The sequence below is a fragment of the Elephantulus edwardii genome, unplaced genomic scaffold (assembly GCF_000299155.1).
Source record: "Elephantulus edwardii isolate Elephantulus edwardi_28Jun2011 unplaced genomic scaffold, EleEdw1.0 scaffold00049, whole genome shotgun sequence".
Classification (NCBI taxonomy): Eukaryota; Metazoa; Chordata; class Mammalia; order Macroscelidea; family Macroscelididae; genus Elephantulus; species Elephantulus edwardii.
Window position 1 is genome coordinate 4,074,236 of NW_006399799.1, and position 11,920 is coordinate 4,086,155.

The following is an 11,920-nucleotide window of genomic DNA, read 5'->3' on the forward strand; positions in this document are numbered from 1 at the left end:
AAAAGCAAAGAAAAGGCATGTCAGAAAGAGCAGTTTGAAAGAGATAACAGAAATAAGACTAAATAGATCATTAATAAAAACATATTCAAATGGGTTAAATTTATGCCTCCCAAACTCTTGCTCCATACTGTTTATAAGCAATATATCTAAAACATGGGACATAGGAAAGTTGAAAATAGAAAAGAAATTGACATATTTGGAAATTAACCAAAAGGAAACAGCCATAACAATAACAGACTTCAAAGGAAAAATCATTAGTAAAAATAAAGAGGACCTATTTAACATTAAAAAGATCAATCTACTGAGAAGGTCCATTATTAAGCTTAAGTGAAAAACTAAAAAAATTTCCAAGGAAAATGGCATATCTACAGTCATGGTGAGCCATTTTTAACACATCTCTCTTAGACCGGTAGACCAAACATGCAAAAAGCAATTAAAGATAAGCATCTGGAAAGTATATTCTTAAGTTTGATATCATATATATATATATATATGTCATTTGTGCATATTATGATGGAGAAAGCTTGAACAAAATATATAAGGACTAAATATCACAAAGGACATGCAGTCTCAGGTCTTCACATATGCTTTCCCCTCTACCTGCAACTCATACCTTCCCCATTATGACCCAACTTCCTCTGAGTTTTCTCTCAGACCTCAGTTTAAATGTCACTCAGTGGATCAATAGGCAACATCATATAGTAGATGGAGACTGAAGACTGAAGTTGTCAATTCTTTCTTTTTACTTATATCCATAATCAACATCCATGGTAATGGATGTAAAAAAAAAATGAAAAGACGTGTTACACAGCATTGGGAAAATCTGCTGTCAAGGACCTCTCCAAAATGCTGAAAAGCAATGATGTCAGTTCAAAGACTAAAGCACATGTTATGCAAGCCATAGTATCTTGAATTGCTTCATATGCATCGGAAAGTTGGACAATGAATAAGGAAGACAGGAGAAGAAATGAAGTCTTTGAATTGTGGTGATGGAAAAGGGTATTGAATAAATAACCCATGAACTGCCAAAAGAATAAACAAGTTTGTCTTGGAAGTGCAACCAGAATGCTCCTTAAAGGAAAGAATGGTGAAAATTCATCTCACATACTTTGGGCATATTGTCAGGAGGGGCCTATCCTTAGAAAAAGACATCATACTGAGAAAGGTGGAGAGTCAGAGAAAGAGAGGAAGACATTCAATGTGGTGGATTGACACACTGATTGTAACAAACAGCTCAAGCATATCAGACATCATGAGGCTGGCACAGGATAGGGCAAAATTTAGATCTGTCGTTCACAGCATTGCTAGGAGCTGTATAGTTGACTTGATGGCACGAGCAACAAGAACTTAATCTAAATAAAGTTCCTTCTCTCTTAGCTCCTTTTTTTCCTCTCTTCCCACTGCAATGTATAAGAATATTCCATAACCTATTATACTATAATGTATAAATATATTTTTATTCATGGACTATTTATTCATTGCCTTGATTTCCTCTAGACCATATGTTCTCTGAGGGCAAAATTCATGTCTGTGATGCATTTAAAGTAGTGCACAGATGCTACACAAGAGGAAATATTCAATAATGAGTTGATTAGATCTTGCAATTAATTACACTAATCAATGGTCATTGATATTATGAAATGTCTATAAATGTTGTATGAAAAACCAATATGATTTGTAAAACTTTCCTCAAATAAAAAGAAATCATTTTTTAAGAAATAAAATTTTTAAAAATAATAAACACAATATCTTCCACATGCTTAGTAATCCTACTAATAATCTTGTTAATAATGCCAAATGTTTGATAAGTTTTTACTGAATGAATAAAAAGTGTTTGCTGATTTTGCAGGCATCTCAGCTAGAACGTCTGCTGTGCACTTCACAGGATTCAAGCTTGTCAAGGGCCTGAGAAAGCCTAAAAATCTACTTGGATGACAGATTAAGAAGTCTCTTGAGGAAGATAGTGAAGATCCATGAACTCACATTATGGTCCACAAGGCAGTTTCAGGGTGGGGACAGGATATTGGACATAGATCTGTAGCTAATCAGGACTCCTACCCCAACTCTAAAGAATTCATAGATTTAAGGAGTGGAATTCTCCATAAAGTGAAACTTTGTGGAACATTATTAGTTTAGAGACAAACAGATTTAGGAAGGATGAGGTCAACCAGGATAATTCTTGGGCCTTTAATGATGGCCTTTACAACATCAGGAGCTGATGAAACTGCAGGGAGCCAAAAGAGGCATGGAGGAAAGTGATTCATATTCCTTAGGAGCCACAGGCTTGAGAAGGTACATGTACAAGGCATCACAGAGGATTCCCAGAAGGAGCTGAGGACAATTTGGGATAGGTTCGAAGACCCAACAACAGCAATAGGGAACAGGTGCCAGGGACCCGCTATCGTGACTCTCGTTTGAGTTCTCTGGTAGGTATAGGCACATTACAGATAACAATGAGGATAATTAGAATCCTAGAATGCTTAATTGTGCTCATGAGAAGTCTACACATAGACCAATAAGTTAAGCTGCTGTCCCAACAGAACAAGGGAACACTGCATGGTTTAAAATCAGGAAAGGTGTATCAGGGTGGTAACCTTTCGCCGTATCTATTCAGTCAGTATGTTGAGCAAATCATTTGCAAAGCTGCACTGTATGAAGAAGAATGTGATATCAAGATTGGAGAAGACTCATGAACTACGTGTTTTATGCAGATGACACAACCTTGCTTCCTGAAAGTGAAGAGGACTTGAAACACCTGCTGCAGAAGAGCAACGAATACAACTTTCAATATGTATTACATCTCAACATTAAAAAAAGAAAAATCCTTACCTTTGGACCAATAGGCCACATCAAGATAGATGGAAAAAAGACTGAAGTTGCCAATTATTTCCTTTATTTAGATCTACAATCAACATCCCTAATCTACCAGTCAAGAAATCAAAAAGATGTGTTGCATTAGGAAAACATGCTGTCAAGGACTTCTCCAAAGTACTGAAGAACAATGATGTCATTTTAAGAACTAAGATGTGCCTCATCCAAACCATAGTATTTTCAATTATTTCCTTTGTATCGGAAATTTAGACAATAAATAAAGACGGCAGAAGAAGAATGTATAACTTTGAACTGTGGTGTTGGAGAAAAGTACTGAATATCCCATGGACTGGCAAGGAACAAACAAATCTGTTTTGGAGGAAGTGCAACCTGCATAATCCTTACGAGCAAAGATGGTAAAACTTTGTTTCCTACTCTGGACATGTCAGCAGGGACCAGTTCTTGGAAACACAGATTATGCTGTGAAAGGTAGAGGGTCAGAAAAAGAGAAGACCCTCAACAAGATGGATTGACAGTGACTATAATAATGAGCTCAAGGATATCAGAGATCTTGAAGATGGCATGGGATAAGGCTAGATTCAGATCTGTTCATAAGGTCACAATGAGTTGTGGTAGACACTATGGCACCTAAGATTAGTAGGAGGTATGGCTTGGGAAACAGAGATTACCACAAAATCCTTAAAGCTAGCTCTAGGCAGGCTCCCAGACACCATACCTAGGGTCACTGGCCTGGTGGCAGCACAGTCTGAAGAGCAGATGGGTACTGTGGCACTGCCACATGGCATTAGAGAAAATGCCTTCCTACGGGAACCCAACAACAGAAGGGTGCTTCCCAGTATTCCTGCTAGAGTTCTCAGTGCTAATTTTTTTTCAGTAGGAAATTAAGAAAGCAATTTTTCTGAGGCCACCATACTGGCTGCGGGTAATTCTACGATCTCTGGTACACCACAGATTCAGGCATATAAGAGGTACCCCCGACTGCTTAAATGCTTGTGTGAGCCAAGTGAGGAGGAGTGTTATATCTGCCAGGGGCCCCTGAGAGGCAATCTTCCCATTTTTGAGCTCACATACTTGTACACCACAGGCTATAATGAGGGATTGGCAGGATCCTGTAAATTCTCTAAAGGACAGTTGTAGGAGGCCTGCTCAGAACCTGCTTCAGTCCCTTACCTTCTCACTCTCTCCTCCCCAAAATAAACAACCCATGGCCATTAAGTTGGGTCTGACTCATGATGACCCCAGTCTGCTTCAGAATAGGACTGTCCTCCAAAAGGTTTTCCTGGCTATAATCCTTGGGGAATCAGATCTCCAGGCCTTTTTTTCTGCCGCATTACTAGGTAGATTCGAACACCCAATCTTTCAGTTAGTAGTCCTGTGCAAAACATTTGCGTCACCCAGGGATTTCTATCCCTTCCCCAACATGCTGTGTATCTCCCGTCAGTCTAAGAGCACTTAAGACTGGCATGTACATGGGGCTCACTTTCAGCTGACAACTATGCTAGGAACACCTCTGTGGATAATTTCTGATTGATTTGACTCCTCCCACTAAAATGGCTTGGTTGGTGGCTTTAGTGGTAAGGAGTTGTGCTACCAAGTCAACGGCATGTGGTTCAAATCCACTAGCTGCTCTGAGAGAAAAGGCAGTCTCCTCCTCCTGTAGTCCTCTGAAAACCTGCTGGAGGATCAGCAGACATGAGTCGGTTCTAACACGATAGTATGTAACAGCAATAACTTCTAGGAAGTGGTGAAGACATTATGAAACCTCCTCTCTCCTCAGGGAACCCTAGGCTGAATCCACTCAGACCTACCTCTTGTCCTCTTCCACTTGTACACCGATGGAGTGGAACTCTCTTCGGCTCCTGTTCTCTGTGTCCGAATCTGAGATAGTCTCCACCTGATGGCAGGGTGGATGCGTCAGTGGCTGGGAGAGCCAAGGGGCCTTCCGGCCCTGTAAACTTTCCCGGGGAAAACAGCCAACAGTGGGTGAGCCCCAAGCCAGCTGGCAGATTCTGCAATGACAATCTGGTTCAACAAAATGAGTAATCCAGAAGGTCGGAGGCAGTCCATACCATTGCTACCCACTGGGTACTCCTCTCCACTCACTTATAGAGAGGCAATGGTGCCAGGGCACAGGACAAGGTCTACCCTTGGCGAGGACCAAGGACCGGGTATATCTGCAGCTCAGAGCAAACCATGGACAAAGTGTTTATAACCAGAGGGCTCCTTTAACACCCTCCCAGCAACACATTCCCACCTGGCCTGGGACTGAGTCTTCCTTGGTGAGGCCCTCCTCTACCTGCACCCCAATGGACGGCCGCCACTTCCGCTGTCGAGCCAAGCTCCTCAGTTCCTCCCTACCAGGAATGGTCTTGATGATGAGTGTGGGGGGCTTAGGGCTGGCCCGAGGTGGGACCGGCGCCAGCTCCAGGGTGCGTGCACCCATAGCGGGGCCGTCCAACCCGTCGGCGGAGCTGCAGCGCCGGGCAGGCCCCTCGGGCGCGGTGAAGCTCTCGTGGGCGGAGTCGGTGCTGCTCTGGGCGGTGATGGAGATGCGGGGCGGGGCCTGGCTGCCCGGCGGGATGGGGGGCGGGGCCTTTCTGAAGTTGAAGGCTGTTGGGGGAAAGCAGAGATACAGGGGATGAGAAACCCGTTCCCACAGCCGTCTGGGGCTGTGCACCCCAGGAGCCCACCCCAGAGGCGATCCTACAGGGCCCAGTATCCAGGCATACTCCGTATGCTACGTTCAAAACCAGGAGTTGCTCTGCCCTGCGATCAGGCCCAAAGAAGCAAAGGGTCTGCCGAGTGGGCAGCAGTGACAGGGACCAGAATTCAAATCCAGGGCGCTTTCTGACCTCTGACAAGTCCAGGGGCCGAGAAGACATACTTACAGGAGCCGGGCCTCCCTGAGACAGAGGCAGGGGCAGCAAGGAGGGGCAGGCAGTCGTCGTCTTGAGAGCAGCCGGCCTGGATGGCCCGGAGGTAGCTGTGGCTCCGCATGCGGAAACAGCCGGGCAGGTCCAGGGCGTCCACCGCCTGGGATTCGAGCTCCCCAAACACGGACCCGCACACGGCCTCCAGCTGCTGGTTCAGCTCCTCGCTGAGCTGGTGGCAGAGGCCCAGAGCAGAGGGCCGTTATGAAGGTGCGGGGAGCTCTGTGGCACTTTACATGTCGATCTCTCTTTAGAGGCTAGCTGTGCCCCTATGTGAATCTTCTATACTTTCTCTCAAACAAAGGGCAGATGCAAAGAAAGATGGGTGGCCCTCTGGCCTGTGCTACTCCTAGAGTCTACTTTGGGGCACAGTCTTTTACTTAAATAACCCCCCACCTCACAGCCCTGGTGCCATTTACAGTTAAGTGCTGGGCTGCTAACAGAAGAGCTGCTAGTTCAAACCCACCCAGCATTTCCCCAGGAGAAAGGCCTGGCAATCTACTTCCACAAAAATTATAGCCAAGAAAACCCTCTGAGACAGCTGTCCTCTGTCACATGGGGTAGCTGTGAGTTGGAATGGACTTGAAGGTACCCAACAACAACCAGCACCACCCCACTTGAGTATCCTTCAGATGTCGCCAGACCACCTCATTGTCCTCTGTCCACCTGGCCCCAGGTCCAGCCCCTTGAGACCAGGACTCTGATCTCCTGCCTAGATATGCCTAGATAAAAGTAGTGGGAAAGGTAGCTGAATGTAGGCACTTTTAACTCACTACATTACAAAAGTGATTGAAAGCAACCTATAGAGATACACGCCAAGTGGTAGAATGGAAATTAATGGGTAAGTGATGGAGCAAAAATTAACAACCTCAAAGTGTTCCAAACCTTCCCCCACCCTCTGCCCACTAACGAGTTCTGACTTGGCCCGCTCATTACTTCCCTGTTCTCATCATCTGAGGAAAGCTCAACCATTGCCAGATGAGGTTTTGGTTTTGGTTTCTGATATTTTGTGATGCATGATGTTAAAAAAATTAAAGCAAGTAAGAAAGAAGCAAAACAGTAATGCTGCTCATGGAACTGTGTTGTACAACACTGCACTAAAATGGAATTTACCACAGAGGTGGCAGCTACTTTCTAGTTTACATGAAAGAATTGGCACAAAAGAAAAGCCAAGAGAGAAGAAAAAAAAACCACCTCAGTACCAGAGGTCAGTTCTTTACTCGTCAGCGCAGGCGATGAAGTCCCATGCATTGCTCAAGATAGGTGCACTCTGACCCCCTATGCAATGAGGAGTACAGCCCGAGGGTTGCCTGCACGACTGATAGTGTGAGGTCCACCTGACGTTGCCACTTCCTAGCAGTGTGGCCGTGTGAAGTTACTTAAAGCTCTGGGATCTCAGTTTATTTACCTGTGAGGAAGAAGTGATAATAGTCTCAAGACTATTGCGAGGACTCAAAGAAAAATATGTGAGTCACACGGTGTTACCAGCACAGAGTCAACACTCAGTCAACAGGCCAGGAGGTCATGGGCGCCATAATTCCTGTCATTTAGCCCAAGAGAAATCCTCCCCACTCTGGTGGATGATTATTTAGAGGCTACTTCATGAAGTCAGGGACGAAGTCCTCACAATGAACATTAGCAGCAAGTATCCCATTGCTGCATCTTGTGCCATCTTCTTAGGAAAGACTCCTGGCATCATGTTTATGTGCCGTCAACAGAGGCCCCAACAAGTGGCTTCATGTAGAGGTGAAATACAGTTCAATGTTGCTATAACTTGGCCTCCAAAGAATATGATTTCACTAGATCCTTTCCCAGATAAAACAGGAATTTTCCATCCCACTGTACTGATGAGAAAACTGAGGCTTAGAAAGAGCAGATGAATGGTGTAAGGATGCCAAACTACAAGTTGTAGAATCAGAATTAACTGTCAAGTTCTCTGCATCCTGTGTCAGACTGACTGAGCATCAGAATATCCTGAGAGCTTATGAGACTTACATTAACTCAGGCCCACCTTTTTATAACCTGAACCCAGAGCTCTTTAACTATATGCCTCTTCTTCCTTGGATTGCTTGGAAGTTCAGAGCCAAATTTGCTGCAAGTTCTGATTCAGTGGTTCAATGTGTAGTTACAAAGAAAAGAAAGGCTAATTGACATTATTCTGCAACTTTTTTGGAAAGAACTTCATTACAAAAACACAAACCATGGTAATATCACCCAGGATTCTGCAGACGCTAACTTCTCTCATGTCTGACCAGACCAGTCACACTCTCAGGGCTTTCACAATGCCTACTTGTTGTTGTCACACCATTCCTATCTCAGGACCACTGGGGCACCAGGAGTTCCCAAGGTGCTTTCTGCAGCAAAGGAGTGATCTAACTCCTGCTACTTCTAGGCCAGCCTCAGCAGACCCTCAACTAGAACTAATTCAACCCAGAAAGGTATTCTGGAAGCACTGGGGAGCTGACCTAATCCAGCAAAGAGATTTCTGATCTCTAGATTAAGTATCAGGGAGCTCTAGTGGCCTAGTGGCAAGGAGCTGCACTGTAATCCCAAAGGCACACAGTTCGAGGACCCCAGCTGCTCTGCAGGAGATGGATGGGCAGTCTCCTCTGGTACAATTAACTGCCTCTGAAAACACGCTGGAGGGTCTGCTGTGGATTGGTTCTGACTCTACAGTACACAACAATCGTTTAAATACCAGGCCTCAATAGAAATTCACTTTTCATCTTTGTATATACAGCCATTTTCTGTGTGGAAAGTATTAGGCATGGTATCTAACATCTAGTAGATACTCAATAAATATTAGGAAGCTCTGGGGGCCAAGGAGAAGCTATGCTACAAACCTGAAGGCATGTGGTTCAAATCCACCAGCTGCACCATGGGAGAAAGATGGGCAGTGTCCTCCCATGAGATTAACTGGCTCTGAAAACTCATCCGAGGGCCAGCTAAGGATCAGATCCAACTTGAAGGTACACACACAACAACAACAAAAATATATCAGCTACTATTATGAGTAGGAGGAGCTCTGATGGCCTAGTAGCAAGAAGCTGCTCTGCAATTCCAAAGGCATGTGGTTTGAGGCCACCAGCCGTTCCACTGGAGAAGTATGTGCAATGTCCTCTAGTGCTATTAACTGCCTCTAAAAACTCACCGGAGGGTCACCTATGGGTTGGTTCTGACTGTACAGTGCACAACAGCAACATTATGAGTAGCAAGAGTCTCTTAAGTCATAATAACAATACTTCACAGAATAAAGCTTCTCTCTCCCAGGGTTATAAAATGCTTAGAATCCTACCCAATATCAACTCCATCTAAGGCAAACAGAGGGAGACAAGTGAAGTTTCCAGTGCCAACATATCTCCCATCTCAATTGGCCAAGAGAAACTTGTGAGATTCTAACAAGGGATCACAACAATTCCTATAGATGATTATATAGAGGCCACTGGATAAAGTTATGAGGAAAGACCTCAGAAAAACAGATTCAAATGGACTTTCAGAGGAATAACGAGCTGGAATTTATTTTTACTGTGTTGTGATTATGAAACTGTGTTATGATTATTGTGTTCTGAATTCTAACTTGTGCCATCTCCTTCTATCTTGTTCTGTATAACCCCGACTTGTGAAAGGATACAAGTCAAAGAATCCTCTTGGGGAATGAGAACCATAGCCTTTCTCCAAACCAGAAATTATAACCAGTAGTTATTTGCAAAGGTGTAGGAAATTTAGAAGAAAACAGTTTGGATCAAATTTCAATAGTCAATTCTAGGGTAGGTGAGTCCAACTTGGGGGTGAGTTGGGTAGGAGACATTCTACATACTTTACATATGTTATTCAGTTAAAATAACCTTTTGAAAACTCTCCTACTTCCCAACACCAGATGAAATATAACAAACGTAGTTTTATATGCATAGCTGAGCTCACAAGAAAGTGAGATAAGTCCCCAGGGGACAAAAGCAAAGAAGAAACAGAAAATCAGAATATTAAATGTGTGAGCCAGTGCTGCAAACAGTACAGTGGAAGTGGGAGGAGGGGGCAGGGGTTGCTGGTCTCAGTAACCAAAAGGCTTGGGTTTAAAGACCCACTCACGCATAGGAGTAAGGGTTTGGATCCACTCAAAGCAGGATATTAGAAATGAGAGCCCACACGAAGCCAAGAAAGGGTAAACCTTTAATTAAAAGGTAGACTTGGGGGGAGGGTGTGGAAATCAACCATCAGCCCAAACTGATGACAAGATAGCTGATTTGTAGCCTAGGCACTGTGGTAGGGAGAGTGGGGAGAGCCAAACTCAAGAATTTGTCAACACAAGTTGCCTCCCACCCACCCCATGCTTCCTGTCCCCCCAATAGAAGTTCAATTTATAAAGTCTGCATGGTCTAGATCCCCCAAATAAAAATTAAGATAAAATAGCCTCAGACCAAGAATACTCTTAAAATAAGCAATTGTATAACATTTCCTGGGGGATATACTCCTAACCTAGCTGTTCAGGATTCTCACAGCTAAAACTCTCCTGAAGATGAGCTAATATTGATTTGTATTTTAGATAGCCTCTAAGAGAAACTTTAATGATCTATTTCGCCTGGCATTCACACCCTTGTGTAATTCCTTCTTCTTGAATGTAGACTGGACATACTGGACCTCTTCTAACAAACAGAATATGGCAGGTGCAATGGGATGTCACTTCCAAGTTTAGGTTACAAAAAGATGTGGAAATTCTCTCTCACAATCGATCTCTCCCTTGAAACCCTCACTCTGAAGTATGCAAGCTGCTAAGTTGTGATTAACCCTATGATGGTTCTTAGCATAGTCAAAAAGGATATGGACATAAGCCCTGCCAACAGCCACACTGCAAGAGCAAGCTGTGGATCAAGTCTAGTCCTGACATGACTCCAGGACCAGACAACACCTGTACTGAAGCTTTGAGAAACAACTAAGTCAAGTGGCACCCAGCTAAGCTGCACTCAGATTTCTCCCCCACAGAAAGTGTTAGATAACAAATGTTTGTTATGATAAAACACTGTAACAGGAGTATAAGCACTCGAAAATGAATATATAAGTGAGAACTATTTTTTGAAAGCCACCGAGAACTCAGGATCTATCTGTTACAGAGGCAGTAATATCTTTGCTAAAACAAAATAGCTCTTTAAACAATGTTTCATGTCAGAAGAGACTCTGAATATTGCACAAGAGTGTGAAGAAGCCAAAGCAAAGGGAAGAAATCAAGCAGTTAACGAGCTGAATAGAAGATTTCCAGAGGCTGCTTGGGAAGACAAGGCAAAATATTATAAGAAATATGCAAGGAAAATCAAAAGGGCTGAATTCGCTCAACATTTCTTAAGCTGAAAGAACTAAAGAATAAATTCAAGCCATGAGTTGCAATGCTTAAAGTGCTAAGGGAAGAATACTGAATGACTCAAGAAGCATTAAAAGCAGATTGAAGGAGTATACAGAGTCATTGTCCCAAAAAGAATTGGCTGACAAAGAAGAATTTCAAGAAACAATATATGAGCATGAGCCAAAGGTGATAAAGGAGGAAGCGCAGGCAAAAAATAAAGCCCCAGGAATTGATGGAATACCAATGGACATATTTCAGCAAAAAGATGCTGCCCTGCATGAGCTCACCAAGTTGTATCAAGAAATCTGGAGGACAACTATTTGGCCAACTGACTGGAAGAGATCAATATATATTCCCATTAAAAAAAAAAAAGAGGTGACCAGACAGACTGTGAAAATTATCAAACAATATCATTAATATCACACACTAGCAAAATCCTGCTGAAGATTATCCAGAAAAGACTTGAACAGTAAGTACATTGACAGAGAATTATCAGAAATACAGGCTGGGTTTAGAAAAAGAGTTCATGGCACTAGCGACATTATTGCCAATGTCAGATGGATCTTAGCAGAAAGCAGAGTACCAGAAGAATGTCTATCTGTGTTTCATTGACTCTGGAAAGGCATTTGACTGTGTGGAACACAATAAATTGTGGCTAACCTTGAGAAAAGTGGAAATCTCAGAGCTCTTGATGGTGATTATACAAAACCTATACTTGGACCATGCATGCACTGTTCCCTTGCTCTGTTCTGACGACTGCCTCCTGGTCCAAGTATAAGTTTCGCATTAGAACGATCAAGTGTTCTGGGATTCCCATTCTTCTCAG

General features: G+C 43.3%; 1 protein-coding gene across 1 annotated transcript in view; it reads right to left on the bottom strand.

The window, feature by feature from the left end:
- Nucleotides 1-11,920, bottom strand: part of DLGAP3 (discs, large (Drosophila) homolog-associated protein 3) — a 48,211-nt gene that overhangs the window by 16,620 nt on the left and 19,671 nt on the right. The window contains exons 4-6 of the mRNA XM_006886428.1: nt 5,721-5,934; nt 5,129-5,442; nt 4,641-4,726 (exon numbers count right to left, since the gene is read on the bottom strand). Coding sequence (XP_006886490.1) covers nt 4,641-4,726; nt 5,129-5,442; nt 5,721-5,934 — 614 coding nt within the window. The remainder of the gene's footprint in view (nt 1-4,640; nt 4,727-5,128; nt 5,443-5,720; nt 5,935-11,920) is intronic.